We start from the raw sequence: 23,397 nt of genomic DNA on the forward strand, positions 1-23,397 counted from the left end.
GCACATGCGAGTATTGCAGCATTGGTTGGCAACCATATACAAACCATCAATCCCTACCATTCACAAGATGATGTCACTTACAACAAAGGCATGAAGGTCACTAACATGGTGGGTAGACCCCAAGAATCTACTAACAGGGGTGCCCTTCTGCCAACCACAAATTACTGTGTTCATTACAACAGATGCCTCCCATACGGGATGGGGGGCACACATGGACAACAAAACCACTCAAGGTTTATGGTCCCCCACAGAGAAGACACTGCACATAAACATATTAGAGCTCAGAGCCGTGTTCAATGCGTGCAGGCATTTTCAGAATTATCTGCGCGGAAAAATAGTCGGCGTAAATACCGACAACACCACCACCATGTTTTATATAAACTGGCAGGGGGGAGCCAGGTCTCATACACTCTGTGCAGAGGCAGTCTGACTGTGGAACTGGTGCATTGCCAACAATATAACCATGAAGGCTTCATACTTACCGGGTGTCCACAACGTCAAGGCGGACCAGCTCAGCAGACACTTTGCGCCCACACACGAGTGGCAGATCCGTTCAGACCTGCTTCACCAAGTGTTCCGCAGATGGGGTTTTCCCCAAATTGACTTGTTTGCCACTCGCGACAACAAGAAATGTCCCTGATACTTCTCCAGAGCGGGCATGGGACAGGGGTCTTTGGGGGACGCCTTCATGATACCATGGAAGGGCCCTCTACTTTATGCGTTCCCTCCCACGACACTCATACACAAGGTCTTGGAGAAGGCCAAAAGGGAGAGAGCACGCATGATACTCATAGTCCCAACCTGGGACCGGCAACAATGGTTCCCACTGCTTCTACGCATGGCACAGCATCGGCCGTTTCCCCTACCAACAGTACCGGACATTGTCACACAGGCTCGGGGGTCAATACTGCACCTGCACCCGCAAAGACTCTGGCTACAAGCATGGTTAATCCATGGCTTGGCGCCCTAGAGGCTACATGCTCAGAGGGAGTACAACAAGTCCTTGAATGTAGTTGGAGGACTTCCACCAGAAAGACTTATCAACACAAATGGTTGCGTTTTTCCAATTGGTGCTTTTCCAGGCAGCTGACACCCCGGGACGCCACCATACCTATGATTGTGGACTATCTGCTACAACTCAAACAAAAGGGACTCTCTCTATCCTCTATAAAGGTTCATCTGGTGGCTATATTAGCGTTTCGACATGAAGAGGATGGATCAACCATATTTGCCCATCCTGTTGTCTCGCGCTTCCTAAAGGGGTTGGTAAATCTGTACCCCCCTCGGAAACCAATACCGCTGTCATGGAGTTTAGACTTAGTTTTACACACCCTCTCGGGACCGCCCTTTGAACCATTGGCTACGGTCCCCCTTCGACTACTTACCATTAAAACGACTTTCCTCCTGGCAATCACGTCAGCTCGCAGAGTGAGCGAGCTCGCGGCCATAATGTTCACACCACCCTGCACGATATTCTCAAAAGAGGCGGTGGTCTTACGTTTGCACCCAGCCTTCGTTCCAAAGGTCTCTTCAGATTTTCATATTAACAAACCAATAGTGTTGCCGTCGTTCTATCCTAAGCCTCACAACTCGAGTGAAGAGGCACGGTTGCACTTACTGGACGTAAGAAGGATACTGGCCTTCTACATTGATAGAACTAAACTTTTCCGGAAAACGGACAGACTCCTGGTGTCCATTGCATCCAGGTCAAAAGGGGAAGCGCTATCTTCGCAGAGGATTTCAAATCACATTGTGTCATGCATAAGACTGTGTTACGAGCTTCGCAAGACTCCTCTGCCAGTTCCGCCAAGGGCCCACTCCACCAGGGCGATGGAGGCGTCAACAGCCTTCTTCAAAGGAATCGCGCTGAGAGATATCTGCAGAGCAGTGACGTGGTCTTCCTATGACACCTTCGCTAAGCACTACGCCATGCACAGGATGCTTGATGAGGATACACGCGTGTCGACAGCAGTCCTTTCACGGGCAAGCTGCGCATAAATCGGGTACCCACCTCCTTTTTCGGGGGGGGTTACTGCTGAGTAGTCACCTACTGTGGAGCACCCACGGGGACCACTTGAAGAAGAAAGAGAAGTTACTCACCTGTGTGGTAACGATGGTTCTTCGAGATGTGTCCCCGTGGGTGCTCCACTACCCACCCGTTCCTCCCCACTTCGGAGCTCTGTTTGTGTGTTTTTCAGAGACGTCCGGAGCGGTTGACGAGGAACTGGCGGAGACCGGATCGTGCACGTGACCGTAAGCGCGCGAAGAGCCGACGCACATCGGCGCATGCATGACCCGACGGAGACTGCTGAAGAACTTCTGAGCTGCGGCACCAGGGCGAGCCCGACACCTACTGTGGAGCACCCACGGGGACACATCTCGAAGAACCATTGTTACCACACAGGTGAGTAACTTTTCTTTTTTGAAAACCTGTTCCTGATTCATTTTAAGGCATGGCACCAAATAAGAGTGTGTAGCATTTACTAACAAAATGATTCACGCAGATTTGAGGAGTACTTCTTCTGTGTGCAACAGACTTTTTCTGATTGACAGTCTACCTCTTGGGTAGTTTATATAATAACTGGGAAAGCATAAACAGCCCTTTTCCAGAGGAAGGTAGTTCTGTCCTGGACAGAAATGAGTTTTCTACTTCTGTGCACACCAAGGGGAAGATGAACATTGGGTTATATGGCATACACTAAATAAACAATATGGCATTTTCATTCAAAAGTATTGCGCTCATACATCAGTTTGTTGGGCTAGTGATCAACCTCTTTCCCTGTGGAAACAATAAGCTTTCAAGGACCATACAAAATAAAAGAATGAGCAAGCTACAATTACAGTAAACCCTCAATTTAATGGACTAATGTGGGGGAGGGATGTTTATTAAATGTGAAAGTCCATTAAATCTGAGGGTTTACTGCCCACCCACCCCCACCAGCCTCCCTCAGCTCCAGTCCCCTCACCCCCCACTCCCCCCAAAAAAGCCAGGAACTCATCACACTGCTGTAGCTGGAGTCACCCACGCCACAGGAGGAACCAGAGATCACTGCTATGGCTGGAACCAGCCTGCTGTGGCAGCTAGAGCTGCCATGCTCTGCACGGCTGGAGCAGTCCCCGTGCCATGTGGCTGCATTGGGCCCCATGCCATATGGCTAGAGCTGCCAGACCCTACTATGCAACTAGAAGAGCCACCGTCACCGCCACATGCTCCTCCCACTGTGGTGGAGACATCTGTGAGTTCCATCTGCCCATGTACACACCCCACCCCAATGAGAGGAGCATGCGGCAGCTCTGGTGGCAGCAGTGACAGTCCAGGCAGTGGCAGATCCAGTGGCTTGGGTAAGTCCCTGACATTTCTGAAGGGGCAGGATTTAGAATTTTATGGGCCCTGCTTAATTGGGCTTTGGGAGCAATGGGGGTGTGGCAGACGTCCATTATTCCCAAAGTCTGCTAAATTAGGGGCTGTAAAATCAAGGGTTTATTGTATATGGCTTATGCTTTTCTGACAGAAGAAACAACAGCTCTTACAAATAACAAGCAGTCCTGTGGCACTTTACAGATAAACAAATGTAAAGTCATGGGTTTCATTAGGCAAAACCAGATGCTTTTTTTTTTTGCTTTTTTTTTTTTTTTTTTTTTTTTTGAATCTGAGGAAGTAGGTTTTGCCCACGAAAGCTCATGATCTAATAAAGTTGTTATGGCATAAATGCCCTTTACTCTAAGAATGGAACCACACTTCTGAAGGACAGCAGAACCATCAATTTTTGCTGGAAAGAACATTGAGAAGATCTTCTCAATCATAACTCCATGGTTGCAAATGAAGTCCTTGAGCAAAGCCCCCAGTGATCTCCTAGGAATGAGCTTGGAGACCTTCCCAATTTACATAAGTTTCAAGGTTTAGGTCAAGATAGGATCCCTGCTGAAATCTTTAAAGATGGTAAAACAGAACTAATTCAGCATGGATAAAGGAGTTAGTGAATAAAATGATGGATGCCCTGATTGATGCCCTCTTCAAGAAAAGGGATAAAGCAGACTGTGGAAACTTTCATGGTATCTCTCGCCTTGCCAGCGCAGGCTAGGTTGTGGCACAAATACTTGCATCTTGCCTTCTGCCCTTATCGGAAGAAATTTTACCAGAGCTGTAGAGTGGTTTCCGACCATGTCGTGGAACTGTGAATGTGATACTCACAGCATGACAGCTTCAAGAAAAGTGTCAGGAGCAAAACCAACCACAGTATATGGATTTCACTGTTCTAACTAAAGCCTTTGATTCAGTGAATCACCATGCCCTTTGGATTGACTGGACTTTCAAAGACTTGACGTCCTGATGATAATGTCCTAAAGTTGCTTCATGGCAACATGAAAGTGAGTGTTCTGTGTAGTACTGGCTCCCAGAATGAATCTTTCAAACTACAAATATTAGTTGAATAGGGCTGCATGTTTGCAGTTTTTATTGCCCTCATTCTTTACCTAATTTCTGGTAAGTGCCTAGCTGGCAGAGAAATTATTTATAGAATGGATGGAAAGCGGCTCAGGTTTAGCAGACTGAAAGCTAAGAGTAAGATTTCCACAACATCTATCATGGAATTTCAGTATTGTGATGACAACACAGTTTTTGCCCACTCTGAAAAGCATATTCAAGCTATCATGAATGTGTTTGCTGGCTCTCATATGTCTTAGTCTCACATTTAACAGCAAGAAAACCAAAGTGCTCCATCAGCCCTCTCCACAAGAGGCGGCACAGGTTTTCTGAAGATTATGACATTCAAACAGACATCAACCTTGTTTATCAAGCCATTTTCTCCCAACGTTGCTGTATAGGTCTGAAACCTGGACAACGTACAGGCACTTGTAAGTCCTTGAGAGGCATCACCAACACAGCATCCACAAGATCTTGAAAATCAAATGGGAAGATAGAAGCACCAACATTAGTGTTCTGCCTCCTTGAGGCAATGATCATCAGTCAGCAACTCCACTGGGTGGATCCTGTTGTCTGAATGCCAGACTATCACCTCCCAAAGTTGGTCCTGTTCTGTCACTAAAAGAAGACCAATGGAAGTGTTTTAAGGACTTGATGAAGGATAACTTAAAGAAGTGCAATATTGACATTGACACTTGGGAGACACTTGCCCACGATAGTTCACAATGAAGATAAATAATACATGACTGTCTCCTGCATTTTGAACTTCCCCCCGATATGTTAAGAAGGACAAGAAGTACCGGAGAAAGGAGGAACTGGCTTTCTGCCATGGTCAGAAGCCTCCTGCCATACCTGAAAACATCTATCCTCCCTGTAATAGAATTTGGGGATCAAGGATAGGCCTTTTCAGCTGCCTGAGGATCCACAACTCACATGGAAGATGATCATATTTGGTAATGCACAAGCACCATCCAATCACAGGACTGCTTTTTACCACAGCTAAATGCAAAATAGAACACATTGTTTAGCATAATTATCTAACACATATTCTAAAGGATCATGCAAGGTGAAGTGGCCCGTTAACAACTCTGCCTCTTCATGCTCAATGGTCCCTAAGGGCTCACCTACCCTAGTAGGGGAAACTGACATAAGTTACTAATGTAAGTGAATAAAGTCGTCAGAGTTAACATAACTTAGGCCAACTTACCATGGTTTCTTCACTGCATTACTTTGGCAAGAGATGCTCTTTTGTTAGCTTATCTTACTCTTCTCAGAGAGCTGAGTATCCGAGTTGGCCAGAGACTGCTCCGTTGTTGATTTTAGCAGGTCTCCCACCCATCTTCCCCAAAAGGTTTCCTTCTGCTGCCTTGTAGGGTTACATTGAGAGACACTAATCACTGAATGAATCATAGACCTGTTGCTGTCTGCTCTTCCGTTAACATGGCTTAAGGGTAAGTTAATCACTAGCTTCAGCGAAGACAAAAGGAGGTTTGAACTGAGCAGCTCGAGCTTGCATCAAGTTGAGTCATGGGTGGCAATTTCATTGTGGAGTGACTGAAATTAAAGTCTTTGGAGGGAAAAATGTGAATGCTTTTTGGGAAAGGGGGAGATGGCAGGAGGCAGAGGAACGGGGTTGGAATTGCAGTGAAGGGCAGAAGATAAACAGGGGTGCATGGTAGGGAGGTGCAGAAAGTATGGAATGCTCCCCCAGCTCTGCCAGTATGCCCCAAACCCCTGCAGCCAGCCCCACCCACCCCCCGCTCTCCAAACACCAAGTCTGTCATTGGACCTCCCCCACTCCAGCTCAAGCCAGGGATCCCAGTCACCTTTCAGGACAGGCAAACCTTCCTGCACCCCACAGTGCTCCCTGCACTACATTTTGCCAGTGCGCCCCAAACCCTCTGCTTCAGGTTGTTGTGCCAGTGTATCTCAAACTATTTGCACCCTAACCCTGCAGCCTCAGTCCTACCAGTGCGCCACACCACCATGCATCCCCATTTCTGCCAGTGCATACCGTCCTCTGGCACTCAGCAGCTCTCTCCTGCATCTCACACCCTGCACCTCAGCTCTGTCAGTTTACCCCAATCCCCCAAAGTCCATAGCTCTTCAATGCATCCATCCCACTGCACTTCAACCTTCCTGCACCCTAACCACTCAGAAACCCCAGCTCCGCCAATGTACCACCATGACTGTGGAGTCCCAGCCCTGCCTCTGCATCTAAATGCCCTTGACTTCTTGCTCTGCCAGTGCACCCTGGGCTGAAAGTAACTTAAAATTTCTTACAAGTACTGTCCTATTGCAACCTGGGTCCCTGCCAGCTTTTTAAATTCCTCTATTGGCTTTGGCCGTAGCGCAGCCAGCACCTGCTTCATTTCAGCTCTGAGTACACCCAGTGTTCCTGGATCCCAGCATTCTGTAGTCCCAGTCTATGAATGCACCTGGCTCTGCCAGGGCACTCTGACCTTTCTCTAGCCCCAGCTATGATATTACGTCCCAACTTGTCTGCATCCCACAGCTCTGCCAGCACATCCCAATCCCATGTCCCAGAGCTCTGCAACTATTTTTTCCCCCAGCCTTCCTGCCAGCCGTCTCTCTGACACTGTCCCAATACTGCAGGGAAGATGTTGCATAATAACTGTTTGAAAAACGTTCATTGGGAAGTGTGAGGTTTCATGGTTAGGGCTGCAGGTTTGCCATGCCTTTTTTTGTCAAATGTCATAGAGCAGTTGCAATAGACTTTAGGAAAAGTTGTTGTTTAATTACTTCTCTGTTATTTTCATAAATGCCCTAACAACCTGCATCAGTGTCCTCAATCCCAGCACTGCCACCCAAATCTTAGACTCAAAGGCAAGGGAGCAGCAGAGGCAGGAAAGTGGGCTCAGCCCTGCTGGGCAGAAGCAGCAGGACCCACCACTTTGGGATGACTCACAGACACAGAAATAATCCCAGACAGAGAGGAAAATCACGCTGTCTGACTCTTCTCCTGCTGTGAGAAACATGCTGTCGTATTTACGGCAGACTGAAAAATGCAGAGAAACATTAAAACCACTGAGGAATCCTGTGGCACTTTTAAAGACTAACAGGTTCATTTGGCCGTAAGCTTTGGTGGGCTAACATCCACTGTGATGAAGTGAGTTTTTGCCCACAACAGCTTATGCTCAAAGGCTGTTTCTACACATGCCACTTCTAACACACAGCCCAAAATATGCTAATGAAGCATGGATGCAAATTCCCCACACCTCATTAGCATATGGTCACGTGATTTGGAGTCTGGAAGACAATTCCTCTGGACTCCAAAATGCCGTGTAGAAGCGCGGCCCCTGGGGAGTCTTCCAGAAGGAAGTCCTTGTTCCCGAGGCCCCTTCTTCCCAAAAATTTTTCACTTGTTCTGGGGAACCTGATGCAGTAATGAAGAGGGCTGAGGTAGGAGCGGGGAATACAATGAATGGTTCAGGGCATGTCTGGAGAGGTTTGCTGAAGCAGGGCTTGTGGAACTCCTGAGTGGTGGTGGGGTGGGAGGGGAGGAGAGACAAACCTAATTCTCCAGTTCCTTGTTTTCAGAAGCTTAAATTTTGATCAGTTCCTTGCTGTGACATTCCACCAAGCAACTTTAACTCTGCAATTAACATTTTTTTTGCCATTTAATCTATAGGTATATGAGGAAAAATAAAACCCCCGTAACTCTTTTCTTAAACATTCATGGTAGAAATGTCATCTGTGAAATTTCTCTCTCCTCCTGCTTATTGGGTGTGGGAGAAATCCTTCTTGTTTGTGCATTTTTTGTTTAGAGCTATCCCTGTTTCAGGCATTCTGTCTTTCCACCCTCCCCAGGATATTTGCGCTCCATCATCATTGTGTCTTAGCTTCTTTTCATATTTTAACTTATTTATTCTCACAGAACCCCTGTGAGGTAGGGAAATGCTTTGATTCCCATTGTACAGAAGGGGAACTGAGGCACAAAGAGTAACTCACCCACCGGGTATACACAGAAATCTATGGCAGAGCAGGAGACTGAATCTGTATCTTCCAAGTCACTGTCCAAAATGTCAATAATTCAAACCCCTATGTAGAGGTATTTATTTAGAAGTGGTTTGACTTTAAATCTTTTTTTCCTTCTGGCTATGTAATGCCTCAGTGAAGTGCAGCACAAACATCCCAAAATGCTGTTTTATTCTCTCCCTCCCAGCTACCCCAAAGGTGGTACTAGTGAAATAGAGGTCTGATCCTGCAGATGGCTAAGTCACAGGGAGTACATTCAGGAACATCTGCCTTCAGGAAAGAAGACTACCTGAAGCCTTTGTGGCCTACATCTGTGTGCTTACATCTCCACTGTTTATGATTGTTACCAGAAATAACAGTGCTGACGCATGTCTCCATAATTAAAAAAATAAACATTTTAGTTGCTACTCATTCATAGCATATTCCTGTATCGGCAGTGTAAAACTTTACGTCTTTCTTTGCATCCAGGCTTGGCCAGTTTATATTCTTTTTTTCCTTTGTCTTATTCCTCAAAGAAGCTTTTTTTTGAGACTGTTGGTTTTTGAAATCAACATCCCTTCATCCCTATTGATTAAATGTGTTAGAAAAAATTGAGGTCACAACAAGAAAAGCAATACTATTATTAACATTTAAAAGCAATAACAATTATCTACAATAAACACATTTATTAATGTATTCCCACCATTATTTCTGTATGCCAGCTTTTGGAGTATTTTAAGATTCTAAAATACTTCATTAAAAAGCAAAACAGTGTTCACCCTCAAAACCTTTTCACTATTTTAGGTTCTTGCTTGTAATATTATGTGTCAGGTTTGATTATGTTAGAGTCTGATCCTGCAAAGGATTGTGCATGTGTTGTTGAAAACAACGGGACTGATAGCACTAGGAAAAGTTAAGTGTGTATACAAGTCATTGCAAGAACAAGCTCCTTAAGCAAATGGAAATGTTAAAGGATGACAAATGTAATTTTGCATTTTCACCTGTGCTGTGACAATGAGAAATTAAATATTTTATTGCAGTTATTAATCATAGTTGTAAAAATAATTGAAAGGCCTATATTCTCCATCTATTTAGATTCCTTTTAGGGCAATTAAAAATCAGCTAGTACAAGTACAGTACATAACACACTAAACCTATCATAACACACTAAACCTATCAGAAGTCTTTCAAATAGATATGTTAATAAATTAGAAACATGTTATCACTTCTGATGGCTACTTATACTTTTAATGGTTGACTACTAAAAAACTTCAGTATTTCAGTGTTTGTTAATGATAATAAATTACTAGGCTGTGATTCCAAAATCTTGTGTGTGTCTTCAGGAGTTCAGCCATATAATGCAAAACGTTAATCGTTCTGAATTTATATTAAGAGCCTACAGCCAACTTCAAACATAGTACTTAGACAGCAGCTGCGTTCACTTGTAGATGTATCTGTCTCATTTAAAGCTCTGTGGAAGGAGTCAAATTACAACAACCCCAGTACTTTATAAGTAAGGAAAGATGCTTGTTCATAGTACTGCAGCATAAGTGCCACATGGTAATGCCTCTGGGGTATTTACAGAGATAGTTAAGGTGCTGTGTAATGAATTTGTAGTTATGCAGGATTTTTAAATTCAATTTAATCATTTAGGTACATAGTGGTTTTTTTTAATCATCTCTTACAACTTGTGTGTAATGTTAGCTGTTTGCTAAAAATAGCCAGATTATTTTTACGGTTAGTAGATTGTATTTTTGATAGGTTTGATGCAGATATAGTTCATAAATGTTATGGCATATTTAAACTTTGTGACAATAATAGGATAGACTTGAATTCTGGAATACAGTTGTGGTTAGTGGTAGAATATTTTGATCATTGAATGCAGTTATTATGGAAATCATTAGAAAGTAGATAAGGCCTTTTGTCAGTTTTAAAAGAATACGATTTCTATGTGACATGGCAACAATTCCTTCAGATGAATTTTTGTGTGATCAATGACATAAAAAGAAGAAATACAAGTAATAGAGGAAGAATTTCTCTTTTATATAGTAAAAAATTGCAGGTGAAGTACATAAAATCAATATGGAGATATGCAGGGGAGCAGTGATTTAGCAGTCAATAATTCTGGAGAATGTTTGTGACTTCTGTAGCTTTTCTGATTTTAGTTTCATATCATTTTAAAAATCATTAAGGCTACATCTGCACTTGCATTCCCCTTTCGAAAGAGGCCTGCAAATGAAGGAAATTGAAAATGCAGATGAGGCAGATTTACACAGCTGGCACCTCCTTTGCATATTCTTCTTTCAAAAGAGCTTCTTTTGAAAGAAGAAGAGCAGTGTAGGTGCATCTCTTTCAGGATAAAAACCCATCTTTGAAAGAACCCTTCTTCCTTTAAAAAAAAAAAAAGAAGAGTTCTTTTGAAGATGGGGGTTATTTTTGAAAGAGCTGTGTCTACACTGCTTTTCTTCTTTCAAAAGAAGACTATGCAAATTAAGTGCCAGATACATAAATTTGTGCCTCATTTGCATTTTGTTTCCTTTATTTGCATGCCTCTTTCAAAGGAGGAATGCTAGTGTGGACGTAGCCTAAGAGCAGATTATGAGGAAAGAAGGAAGGATAGTGAGGATAAGAGTGGATCATACGTTGAATCTGAGTGAGCAATGGGATGCAGTTGTGGAAAGCGCTAATATCATTCTGGGATGCATTAACAGGAATGCTGTATGTAGGACAGGGGAAGTAGCTGTCCGGCTCTATTTCTCATTGGTCAGGCTTCAGCTGGTGTTTAGTATTTCATTCTGAGTTCCATACTTTAGGACAGGAGTAGACATGTTGGAACGAGTCCAGGGGAAAGCAACAAAGGTTTGTAAAAGATGACCTATGAAGAAAGATTTTAAAAACTGGGCAGGGTTAATCCTTGAAAGAAGAAGCCTGAGGGGAGACCTTCAGGTATGTTAAGAGGAGTTGTAAAGAGGACTGTAATGGGTTTTTCTCGAAGTCCACAGGACAAGGGCCATATCCGGAGGGCAAGAACTAATGGACATAATCTGCAGCAAAGGAGATTTAAGTTAAATATTAGGAAATATGTTCTAATTATAAAGTTACTTCTGTAATAGGCCTCCAAGGGAGGTTGTGGAATCCTGTTATGTCTAAAACCAGGTTGGACAAATATTCGTCCAGGACAGTCTGTTTACTTGTTCCTGCCTCAGTTCACAGGACTGGGCTAGATGGCCTCTGGAAGTCCCTTCCAGCCATATGTTCCTATGCTTACATGGCATTACAGGAGGTGGTGCTGAGCTACTCTTCTGAAATTCTGTTGCAGAGGGTTGTCTTTCTACACTTTCCTGTGAGAGCCCAAAAACCTGCAGGGTGGACGGGGGGAGGGCAGTGGGAACTCCACCTTTGCAAAATATCATGTAATAAAATAACCTGCTTGTTTGTTACAGGCACACCTCTAACATACAAACTGGAGCAGTTGCTCTTCTCATACGCCTTTCCATAGAATGAATAGAAGAGAACATACTCCTAGAGCAGTGTGTGGGCAGAATGATGGCAGCATGCTGATGGAAGGCAGCAGGTGCTAGGATTTACACATAACAAACACTCTTGTTCTGCAAAAAGAATTAGTATACCCAAATAAGTGATAAAATGGAGAATTACAAGCGCATTATGAAAATGATTTTAGAGGTCTGTAGAGGTCACTAATAGCTTATTTCAGGGAAAATTAGACTTTGAAAACATATTTTTCAGGCTAACTCTGTCCTTTTAAACCACTTTAGTGTTGCATTTAAGGGATTAAAATCCTGAAAATGGGATGTGGTGTGCAGACAGGAACATGGAACTGTGTACCCACCTTTTTGCTCATGCTGGGGTGGTATAACAAAATCTATGGGTTACCAGCAAAAATTAAACTACTCTCATTCCTACTTAAGACATGTCTTAAGCAAGCCAACTGAGGCATCCACTTGGATTCTTCAAAATGTGACTGGTTTATATAACCTGCAGCAAATTCTGCTGTGCACTAATTAAAGGGTTGGTACCATTGATTTTGACTTTCATTAACCATATAAATTCAACAAATTCCAAATCCTTATGTTGAGGAATCCAGCTTTCTTCAAACACACACATAAAAGGTCCTTTTTTAACATTTTCCCACATGCCTAGCTTGGTGACTGAAAGAAATCATGCTGTTCACTGGTCACACAGAAAATGAGCTGATTTAAGGAGAGAATGCTTTGTGAATGTCAGCAGCAGCAAATGCATATTCTGTGCCTTTTCTTGCTTGGATATAAAAGAGAATGTGTGCATGAGCAAGACAAGTAGAGAAGCATATCTTGTTGCTCCTTTGTTGACCTGACTGGTTCTGGTATAGATTCCACAAATGTATGCAGAGGAGACTTCTTTATTCTCAGCTCCCCACGTTCAACTTTGTGATAGGGATTGTGATCTGTTAGGGTAATTCTACACTGCAGAGTTATTCCAGAATAGTTTATGCTACAGTAGTTATTCCAGAATAATGCATCTACACTGCAAGGAAGCCCTGTAATAAGCAAAACTTATTCCGAAATAGTGTGCCTACGCACAATACAGCTTTTTTCAGATTAGAGCTCCTGGAAGCACTGCTTCCAGGGGCTCTAATCCAAAATACTGTCAAAACCAAAAAGCAGTCCAGTAGCACTTTAAAGACTAACAAAATAATTTATTAGGTGATGAGCTTTCGTGGGACAGACCCACTTCTTCAGATCATAGCCACACCAGAACAGACTCAATATTTAAGGCACAGAGAACCAAAAATAGTAATCAAGGCTAACCTGGTATGGCTATAATCTAAAGAAGTGGGTCTGTCCCATGAAAGCTCATCACCTAATAAATTATTTTGTTAGTCTTTAAAGTGCTACTAGACTGCTTTTTTGTTTTGATAGTATATAGACTAGCATGGCTATCTCTCTGTTACTATCCAAAATACTATGTCTACAAAACAAAGTTATTTTGGAATAAACTATTCTGGAATAGCCTATTTCAAAATAGCCCCCATTCCCTGTCTACGCAACCCCTATTTTGAAATACCTATTTCAAAATAGGCACTATTCGGCATAGAATGAGGTTTACTAAATTAAAAATGAGCTATTTGCTATTTCAAAATAATTTTGAAATAGCAATTGCGTTGTGCAGATGCTTGCAAAGTTATTTGAAATAGTGGTTGTTGTTTTGAAATAACTTTGTGTAGACATACTTTTAGGCTGCATCTACACTATGAGATAAAATCAAATTTATGAATATTTTGTAACTCGAATTTATAAGTTCTATTTTGACTATCCTCACCTCCCCACGTGCTCCTCACACAGTCAACTTATTGCTGCCACACTCAACTGGCAAACATCGACTGTTGCAGTAGTGCATAGTAGAAACCTATCCCACAGTTCCCTCATCCCCATAGCATTCTGGGTATGCTCTCTGGTCTTTGACATCATCTTCCCACATTGCATTGTCCTCATTGCCCTCCCATGTTAAGCAAACATCAATTTTTCCAGTCAGAAGGAAGTAAAAGTAGGGCATCAACAAAGATGGCAAAGTTAACAGAAATCTCTTTCTTCTGTAACTGAAGTATCAAGGATTTCATAAAAATCAGCAAGGGTGTGTCTTCTCAACTCGCCACCCGCTGACTGTCTTCCTTCCCATGATTGCATCTGATCCTTGAAATTAACACAGGGTCAATGAAGAGGTCAATGAAAGAGCTGATAGTAAAGTTTTTGAAAAAAAGAGAGTGGCTGAGGGCAAGGTATTTGGCTCCCCAGTCCGCTATGCAGCTTCTGTGTGCAGTCTGTGTTCTCAACTGGCTATCCACTGACTGTCCCCTCTCCCTTGATTGCATCTTATCTCAGTCTGTATTCTCAGCTGGCCCTCCACGCACCCTTCCCTGAGTGAAGGGGTGCAAAGTTAGAAGAAAGAGGATAGAAAAGGCTAGGAAAAAAGATTTTTGTCTTCCCTCTTTGCTACACAGACATTGACAACATGGGGGAATGGTAGTGAAACCTCATACACTGAACTTATAAGGGAAACAGGAATCTCAACTGGCCCTCCACCCTGTGTTTCTGTGGAGTAAAAGCAGAAGAAAGAGGATAGGACAGGTTAGGAAAAAGATTTTATAACTGATATATTAAAGATTTTGCAAAAAGCAGCTGGTGTCTGCAATAGGCAGCAAGCCCCCAAAAGCAATCCTGTCTGGCGGGGGATGGGTACGCTGTGGTCTGTGGCTGCAGAGCCGGTTGAAATGTTCCAGTGCCCCTGAAAATCTTAGCAGCTGGTGGCAGCAAGGCCCTAATTGTATAGGGGCCAGTTAAAGTAGTCTCCACAAATATTTTAGCCACTTGGGAGACTTCCCCCTGGTGGCAGAAAGGACCCCAAATATTTTTGGTGGACCAGTTGAAGTAGTCCCCCCATGTGGCAGAAAGATCATGGTTGTATACTTAGGTCAGGGGGCCAGTTGAATTAGATCCTCCCGAATATCTTAGCCACCAGAGGAGACCTCCCCCAGGTGGCTGCAAGGCCCCAAAACTCTTCCTCAATTGGAGCCCTTACCACGTGCAAGCCAGGACATGGTGCTGCCTGGCAGCATGGTGAACACCAAACAGCAGGCACATCCTTCAGTTGGGCCAGGGGTTACCAACGTGATGAGGCTGAGCGTGGGAAAGACCCCAACTACTGAATGCCTGTGGGTGAGTGGGGGACCCACACAAATGTCAACTGCTGAGAAGAAGTTTCTTGGTCTCTTATGCAAGCAAGATCTTCCACAACACCTTGCTGCCATATGGTGTGGTGGGGCAGTGGCTGGCATCAGGCAGTGCAGAAAAAAATAAGTGTAGAGTCAGAACCACAAGCTCCCCTCTGGGGCTATTTGTAATGGATAGATGTACTCACAGTGCTAACAGCAAAGAAAGAAAAAATTTCTCAGACTCTGATGCAACGATAACCCCACAGGCACAGGCTTCCTGGTCCTGATTTGAAATTCGTGGTCTTCCTGTTACCCCATGTCAGCTCCCATTTTGAAAATTATGGTGTTCCTGTTACCTAATTCTGGCGCACTTGGAAAGCAGTGGCCAGAGTGGAGCACTGAGAGTCATTGTGGGTTACATATGGGACACCTCTGGAGGCTAATGAATTCAATTTTAAGACATGGCACTTTCACACTGGCCTTAAACCAAACTTTTGAATTCAAGCTTGACTCTTTACTCAACAGGTACCATTGATATCATAATATCAACATTAGTGCTCCCTAAATTGAGCTAATCATATTTACAGTGAAGACTGTCACAAGGTAATATTGAGCTAACTGCCTTAAATTCGAATTTATCTTGTAATGTATATGCAGCTTTAGTGAACTCCTAGATTTCACTTCCAACCAAGGGAAGGGAGGAAAGAATTCTGTGCACCCTTTTCCAGTGAGGAGAAACAATTTTTTGTGTTGGTAGTGACACAGAGGAATGCATATAACATACAACTTTTTCTCAGACCAACCTCATAGGGAGCACTTTGCCATCTTGCCAGGGACACCTAATAGAACAACAGTTTCTCCTGATATTTTCCCACCAGAGAGAAATACTATTCATTTGCTTGTTATCTACTTTCTCTGTTCTTGATCTGGTACCATTTCACAGTCTCCCTTAAATCTAGATAATGTGTAACTGATGTTTGTCTGCCCTGTCTTTAAAAACTTCCCATGATGCATCTGATGAAGTGGGTCTTTGCTCAAAAAAGCTTATTCTCCAATATGTCTGTTAGTCTGTGAGGTGCCACAGGATTCTTGTTGTTTTTAAAGATTTCCTTGGAAGCCTGTCCCAGAATTTAACTAGATTTTTTTTCTCTAATATATATCCTAATCTCTCTTGCTTCAGAATAAGCCCATTACCTTTTGTCCTCCCTTCTGTGCATACGGAGAACAGAACAATTGATCACCATCGTTTTTATAACTGCTTTTAACATATTTGAAGACTTATCAGGTCCCTCCCTCAGACTTCATTTCTCAATGCTAAAAGTGCCCATTTTTCAACATTTTCTCACAGTCATGTGGCTATGGGTGAAAAGATATTTTGTTGTTCATTGTACATAAAGGTTAAAATTTTGTCTGTTGTTCACTCCTTTTCATAAAGCTTCAGCTACTTTCAAAATCCTGTGTAATTCACTGAATAGCTTTGGGAATGCAGCCAACATACAGTAGGTGGAAAACCAAAAGTCTATAATAAGACATTTTGAGACCTCCTTCCTGTTTTGTTGTAGAATCTCTGATACTAAATGGAATGTTAGAACGTTCTCACAATGTAGGTTTCTATGCCATATCTCCTGGAGTAATGCTACTGTTAGTTGCATTTCCTTAACTGCTGTTTTGCTTCACAGCAGATAAATCTTTGCTGTTGAAGTACATCATATTAAAACTGGGAAGCTTGATGATAGCAATGGATCAGTCATTAGCAAAGCTCTAACATGCAAGCCTCTCTGTACTGGCAATTGGATTAGAAATCTCACTAAAACAGACTTTGCAAAATCTCCAGAACGTCTTAGTTCAACCAAGGCAGCAATCCCATGAGATTTTCAGAACTTCACAAATATTATTATGTATTCTTCTGTTTTATTCTGGCTGAACTCCTGAAAAGAATACCAGCAGAGGCAGCTATTTTAATAATTGGCATTAAAACCTTTCTGAAGAACAATGAGATAAAATCCAATATAGTTTGATATCCGTATATCTAATATTCTCTGGTATTATGGATAATTCCTATATGTGTTTACTCAGCAACTCTGGGCCTTGTATGGTGGACTAGCTTGCAGGACTGCTATCTGTTCAGGGGAACCCACTGACAGACTTGCGAGGCCCTTGGCCAAGGCTTGTGTGGGGAGCTCCACGTGCCTGGAAGAGGCAGGATCTCAGGTGGAAGGCACAGGACTGGAGGCAGTTAGTCCTCCGCCCCACCTGGTGCACACCATGCTGGCCCCCACACACCACAGCTGGTCCTGAGAGCTATCTGGACTGCACTATGCTGCACTCCAGCAATGATTTAGAAGTCCTGGAGTTCTATGATAGCAACAGTGGCAGCTGGGAGACCCAGGCCTTTTTGAATTGCCAGCCCCCAGAACTGCCCTCTTCCCTCTCACCCCAGTCCCACCCCTGTTCAATGGGCCTGTGTCAGTGTGTGGCCAAACAGTAGGGTGACCATCCATCCTGTGTTAGGGATGCCAAAAAGGAGTCCTGCTTATTTTTAAAAAGGGACTGATTGTCCCACATTTGGGCCCTTCCCCCACCGCTGACCTTTTCTGCAAGCAGCTGTGCAGGCACAGTTTCTGGCAGGAGTCACTTCCCCATGCCTTGGGGAAGTGTGGGTGGCTGCCACATCCCTGCCACTTCCCTGGGGCTCTGGGGGAGGGCCAGCGTCTGCCGATTTCCCAGGGAGCACTTGGGGCTGCCACTTCCCTGGATCTCCTGGGGAGTGCTTTGGGCTGCCGTTTCCTCTGAGCTCTTGGAGTGCGCTGGCAGCTGCTGCCTTCTTCATGGCTCCCCAGGGATTGGCGGAGGCGGTCTCTCTTCTGTGTTCTAATGTTAGCTGATACAAATTACTAGTGATGCTTAGTTATTGTTGGGGGGGGGAAAGGAGAGGATTTGGTGGGTGGAATTGCTCACTTGTTGATTGTTCAAGTTGATTATAAAGAATTTGTTTATTAGAGGATAATGGAGAAATTGGTGAATTCAGACATAAATCAGTTTTAAATTCGCAGGGAAAAAAAATTACAGGTTCAACCTCTCTAGTCTGGTGATATGCTCTCTGCCTCACACCCCGACCCCATACCACTCTCCTGCCCATGCCCAGCCCATTCCTGCACCCTCGTCTTACCCAGACCCCTCACTTCCCAACCTGCTCCTGAACCTTCCCTTGTCCAGATCACACTCCCCAAGCCCGCTTCTTGGCAGCCCACTACAACACTGAATATCACACCAACCCTAGAGCCTAGAGAGGCCTGTAAAATGTAGTAGCCCTGGCCCCGCAAGGCTCTTGGGCTGGTGTGTTAGGGGAATAAGGAGAGTGTTGGTTTTTAGTCAGGGACTTCATCAGTGGGTGTGTTGTTTGTTTGTTTTAGTTTATTTGTTTTGGGGGCTTTGTTTTGTTCTTGTTTTGGTTTGGTTTGGTTTGCTTCTCAGTTGTGTGCCCTCCAACTGATTTGTCTGTGGGTCAGTGACCCCTGACCTGAAAAGTTCCCCACCATTGTGTGAGCAGAGTATCTCCTTATTATTCTGTTGTCATTTACATTAATGTAAATCAGGAGTTTATACCCCTACAGTTATGATGTCACACTGATGTGAGATCAGAATCCGATTATAATCCTCAAATCATGTTGTTTTTAATCAAACAGTGAAAGTGGCTACATTATCCCCTTAAACAAGTTCATTGTCACACACTTTTTGGTATAAAAAATTAAATAACTAAAAGAATCCCTTGAAAGAACGTTGAGAACAGCTAAGGCCAATAATGACCAACTATTGTTGCTAGTCTTTCAGTGGCTTGTGTGAAATTAGATAACAGTTCTAATTTAGCTCCTAATGAAGAAATGTTCATATTAGAAAAATCACCGTTGCACCATTGCAATTAATATTATTTGGTTAATCTCAGCAGGGAAATGAAGGATAATTAGCATGACATTTAAATGCACCTTGTTACCAGGAAGGATGTAGTATTTACTGTTATTTCTGTTAGGCAGTGGCCACACTTGGCCAAAACTTCGAAATGCAAATGGCCATTTCGAAGATTACTAATGAGGCGCTGAATTGAATATGCAGCGCCTCATTAGCATTAGGATGCTTCCAGCTGCAGCACTTCAAAAGCGCGTGGCTCGGCATGGCTACCCGGGGGTCCTTTTCAAAAGAACCCCACTCCTTTTGAAATCCCCTTAAATAATTAATTAAATAAGAGGATTTTGAAAGGTGCGGTTCCTTTCGAAAAGGACCCCTGTGTAGCCGCGCCAAGCCGCAAGCTTTCGAAAGCAGCGCTTTCGAAGTGCTGCAGCTGGAAGTGTCCTAATGCTAATGAGGCGCTGAATATTCTATCCAGCGCCTCATTAGTAATCTTCGAAATGGCCGTTTGCATGGCCACTTTGAAGTTTTGGCCAAGTGTGGCCACAGCCTTAGTGTGATAAGTCTGTATTTGGAAATTGCAATGACACCCATGTTATATCAGTTTGCTGGCTTGAGTAAAGGACTTCATTTTTCATTGCTACCACTTTTCATGAGCACTAATTTTCTTAAAAGTACTAAACTTAAATTCTGAATTGTGAGCTTGCTTTAAAAATATTGATATGACATTGAGAAATTAGTCTTCCTATACTCTCTTTTTTTATTATGAATGCTTCCTCATCCCCTGTGAGTCATTTGAGGTTTCAAACTAACTACTTTGATGCATTGGCAGGCTTGCTTGACAATTGCTGCAGTAGTCATTCATGTTTTACATAATTTATTTATTTCAGCTACTTTGAAGGAGCTTATATCCCAGACTATGGTGCTCTGGGCTCAGGAAGACCAGATCCAAGATCCAGAATTAGTCCGGATTATGTTCAACCTTCTTCGTAGGCAATATGACAGCATCGGTGAGCTCCTGCAGGCTCTGAGGAAGGCCTACACTATTAGTGCTGCTTCTGTGCAGGATACAATCAATTTACTAGCAGCATTAGGACAGATTCGCTCCCTTCTCAGTGTCAGAATGGGAAAAGAAGAGGAATTGCTTATGATGAATGGATTAGGGTATGGAATTAACATTTTCTTTTTAAGTTTTGAATAAGGGTTTGGTAATGAGATGCAGAGCCTTGCATTTCTAGGTCACTGGCTCTAGTCTGACCCTGGTAATGGCTGAATAGCATTACTGTACAATTATGTAGTTACTCTGTAGCCAATGAGAAATGAGCTGGTGTTCTCATTCCAATTCCTAAGGGACATGTGTCCATATTGCAAAATCCACTACCACCATAGTCTATTTCAGTTGATTCCTTGGCTGCCAATCTGAATGTGTAGGCCAAAATGACTGAGGATATTATAAAGACTGAAATTTGTTTTCATACCAAAACCAGCCCCTCTGGATCAGGGAGGTAGTTCATAAAAGTATTAGTGAGATGTGCTGAAGCTTTCACTGCTGCAGCCCACAATTTACCAGCTTTGTAGATGAGTAAAGGATCACTGTTTGTGTCAATTCAGCACCTTTCATGAATTTTAAATTCATTTTATTTTATTTTTATGTGAAAAGTCATAGCTCAAGAAAGACTTTCTGACATCTTGGTAATAGGCAAGTTTCCTTTGGCTACATGGATGAACTCCAAAAATGACCAACCTGATTTGAATCAGAAGACTGGGATGTATAGACAGTGAACCCTTTATATGAGCTTGTTTTTGAAAGACTAACCTTGAACATCCTCTAATGAAATGAATATATTTGTGCTCCACCTCAATTATAAGACCACCTCTGTTAAACAGTGTATTTTTGTTGGTCCCTTCAGTAGCCACTTCAGATATATTTCATTGTAGTCTCATTTTATCGTTGTGGTCCTACATTTACCCACGTTTTAAGTAAAAAAATAATGAAAATATTTTATTGAGAGAATGAAAGCAAGATATGGCCAAGATTTCTTCCAAGACTCTTCATTAGGCAAGAATTGATACAAGCTGACCAAGCTATTTCTTTGCCTTACAACAGACGTCAAGTTTTATTTTACATTCTGGTTTGTTATTTCGATTTCATTCTGCAAAGAAATTGCCCTTTTTGTTACATTTAGCAATTCAGTTTATGGTACCTACCTAAGACAGTGGTTTCCAGTTTGATCCTGATTTTGTGCCATTAAAGCATATACGAGCTTTACTAGTGATTTCAGTTAGCTGTATTAAGCCAATGTTAGGGTAGCTGATTTTGGATGTGTTGGAGCATGTGTCTACTCCTGTTCCCAGTCTTCTGTATTCCCCTGAAGCATTTTTTTTTTGTTTTTACTGTTTTTCCCTGAAATGTTAGCAATACCAATGTGCTACTGCCTTTCTTTCTCATCAGGAAAACTTTTGTGTCCTGTAAAATTGTGAGACTGTGTGTAGGATGTGTTTGAGAGAGACCCAAAGTAAAAATATTTAAATATCCCCATTTAAGGAAGCTGTATAAAATGCATTCCAAATCTGCTTCATTCCTATAACATCTTCCCATACAGTAACTCAGAGTGTTATAAACATTAATTACATACATTTCGTCAACACCACTGTGAATTAGGTAAATACCATTACCTCCATTTTACAAATGGGGAAACTCAGGAATGGAGCAGAAACAAGAATAGAACCACAATTGTTTACTCACCAGCATGTGCTTTGACTATTGCATAGTGTGTCCTTCATTCAAGGAGGCCAGTGGTAAAAATTGTTTAAAGCAATGTTTGAAGTTGGAAGTGACATATTAGTTGCTTAATATTTCACATCAACGTAAAGAAAAATGAATGATGCCAAATAAAAAATGCTTAATAATGTCTTAGAAGTGTCCAGTATTTCCACTATTGTGATACAAACTCAGAGTTGAAATGATTATTTTGTAAAGACGTGAAGTATGGATAATGTTTTCCTCTAAAAAAAACCAAATTCTGTAGGTCTGAAATATCTGATGCTTTGATTATTTAAATGAAAATGTGATTTTTCAAAAAAAATTAATATTGACCTCCCTTCCCCCACTTTAGAGATATAATGAACAACAAGGTGTTTTATCAGCATCCTAACTTAATGAGAATCCTTGGTATGCATGAGACAGTCATGGAAGTGATGGTAAATGTGCTTGGAGGAGACAAATCTCAGGTAATTTCCCAAATATTTAATCATTAGTTTTATCTCTTAGACATCAGCAAAAGTCTATTAAGATGTGTAGTAAGAAGCAATAGCTGGGAAAGGAGGATGCTGGTTATGCATACCTGTATTATTTATTTAAGTGGGATGACATCAGATATGAATTAATGATAAGAATGGAAAGTAATTCATTGTGATAATATAATAAAGCTGACTAACATTATAGAAGATGATCCATTAGGTTTCATATGAAAAACTGTCATGTACAAAACTCTTTTCATATAGCTTCATCTTTAGGAATGAAGTGTCCTAAGTGCTTTAAAGAGGTTTGTTACTACATAAAGCTAATTTTTATATGTATGTATGTAAGGCTATGTTGACACTGCAGAGCTATTTCAGGATAATGAGGTATCCCAAAATAGTAATTCCACATCTAGGAAATATGCCCAGGACTTTGACATTTTTTTCAAAATACAGTGTGCATTATTTTGGCATCACTCTACCCCTCATTGCAGGAGGAGTAAGGGATGCCTCGAAATAGCCCAGTATTTTGAAATTTAGCACAATATAGACAGTGCCAAATCCTGAAATTGCCTACTTCAAAATTGACTTGAAATAGGATGCACAATTTGCATAATGCAAGTTGTGCATCTTATTTCATGTTAAGGGCACAGTGTAAACATAACCTGACTGGATATCCTTGTAGATTGACTAACCCATGCAAATTAAAGCACAAAATATATGCAACTGAACACTGAAAGCAGCTGCATGATGGTGTTAATTAAAACAGTATTAATTTTAAATATCCAAACTCTGTCTATTTGTACATTGTATGTCTGCCATAATCTTATTGTAATGCAGTGTTGTCTTTTCTTGTTTGTTTATTTTGTGGTAGCAAATATTTTATATCATACGCTTGAGTATATCCATAAGCATATAAGCAATGTGGCCTAGTGAACAGAGCACTGGACAGGGACTCAAAAGACCTGGGCTTTATTCCCAGCTCTGCAGCTGGACTGCTGGGTAACCTGGGGCAACGCACTTCCCCACCCCATTTTTCAATTTCCCCATCTGTAAAATTTAGGTCATGAGAGGGGAAATAAAATATAGGGGGTCTCCTTTTCTGCTCACAAATTACCTTCAAGTATTTGTAATTGTTTGGCAC

General features: G+C 42.2%; 1 protein-coding gene across 1 annotated transcript in view; it reads left to right on the top strand.

Moving 5' to 3' along the window:
• Positions 1-23,397, top strand: part of RYR3 (ryanodine receptor 3) — a 572,218-nt gene that overhangs the window by 321,424 nt on the left and 227,397 nt on the right. The window contains exons 40-41 of the mRNA XM_074996957.1: positions 19,904-20,177; positions 22,130-22,244. Of these exons, the coding sequence (XP_074853058.1) occupies positions 19,904-20,177; positions 22,130-22,244 (389 nt within the window). The remainder of the gene's footprint in view (positions 1-19,903; positions 20,178-22,129; positions 22,245-23,397) is intronic.

The sequence above is a fragment of the Carettochelys insculpta genome, chromosome 6 (assembly GCF_033958435.1).
Source record: "Carettochelys insculpta isolate YL-2023 chromosome 6, ASM3395843v1, whole genome shotgun sequence".
Taxonomy (NCBI): domain Eukaryota; kingdom Metazoa; phylum Chordata; order Testudines; family Carettochelyidae; genus Carettochelys; species Carettochelys insculpta.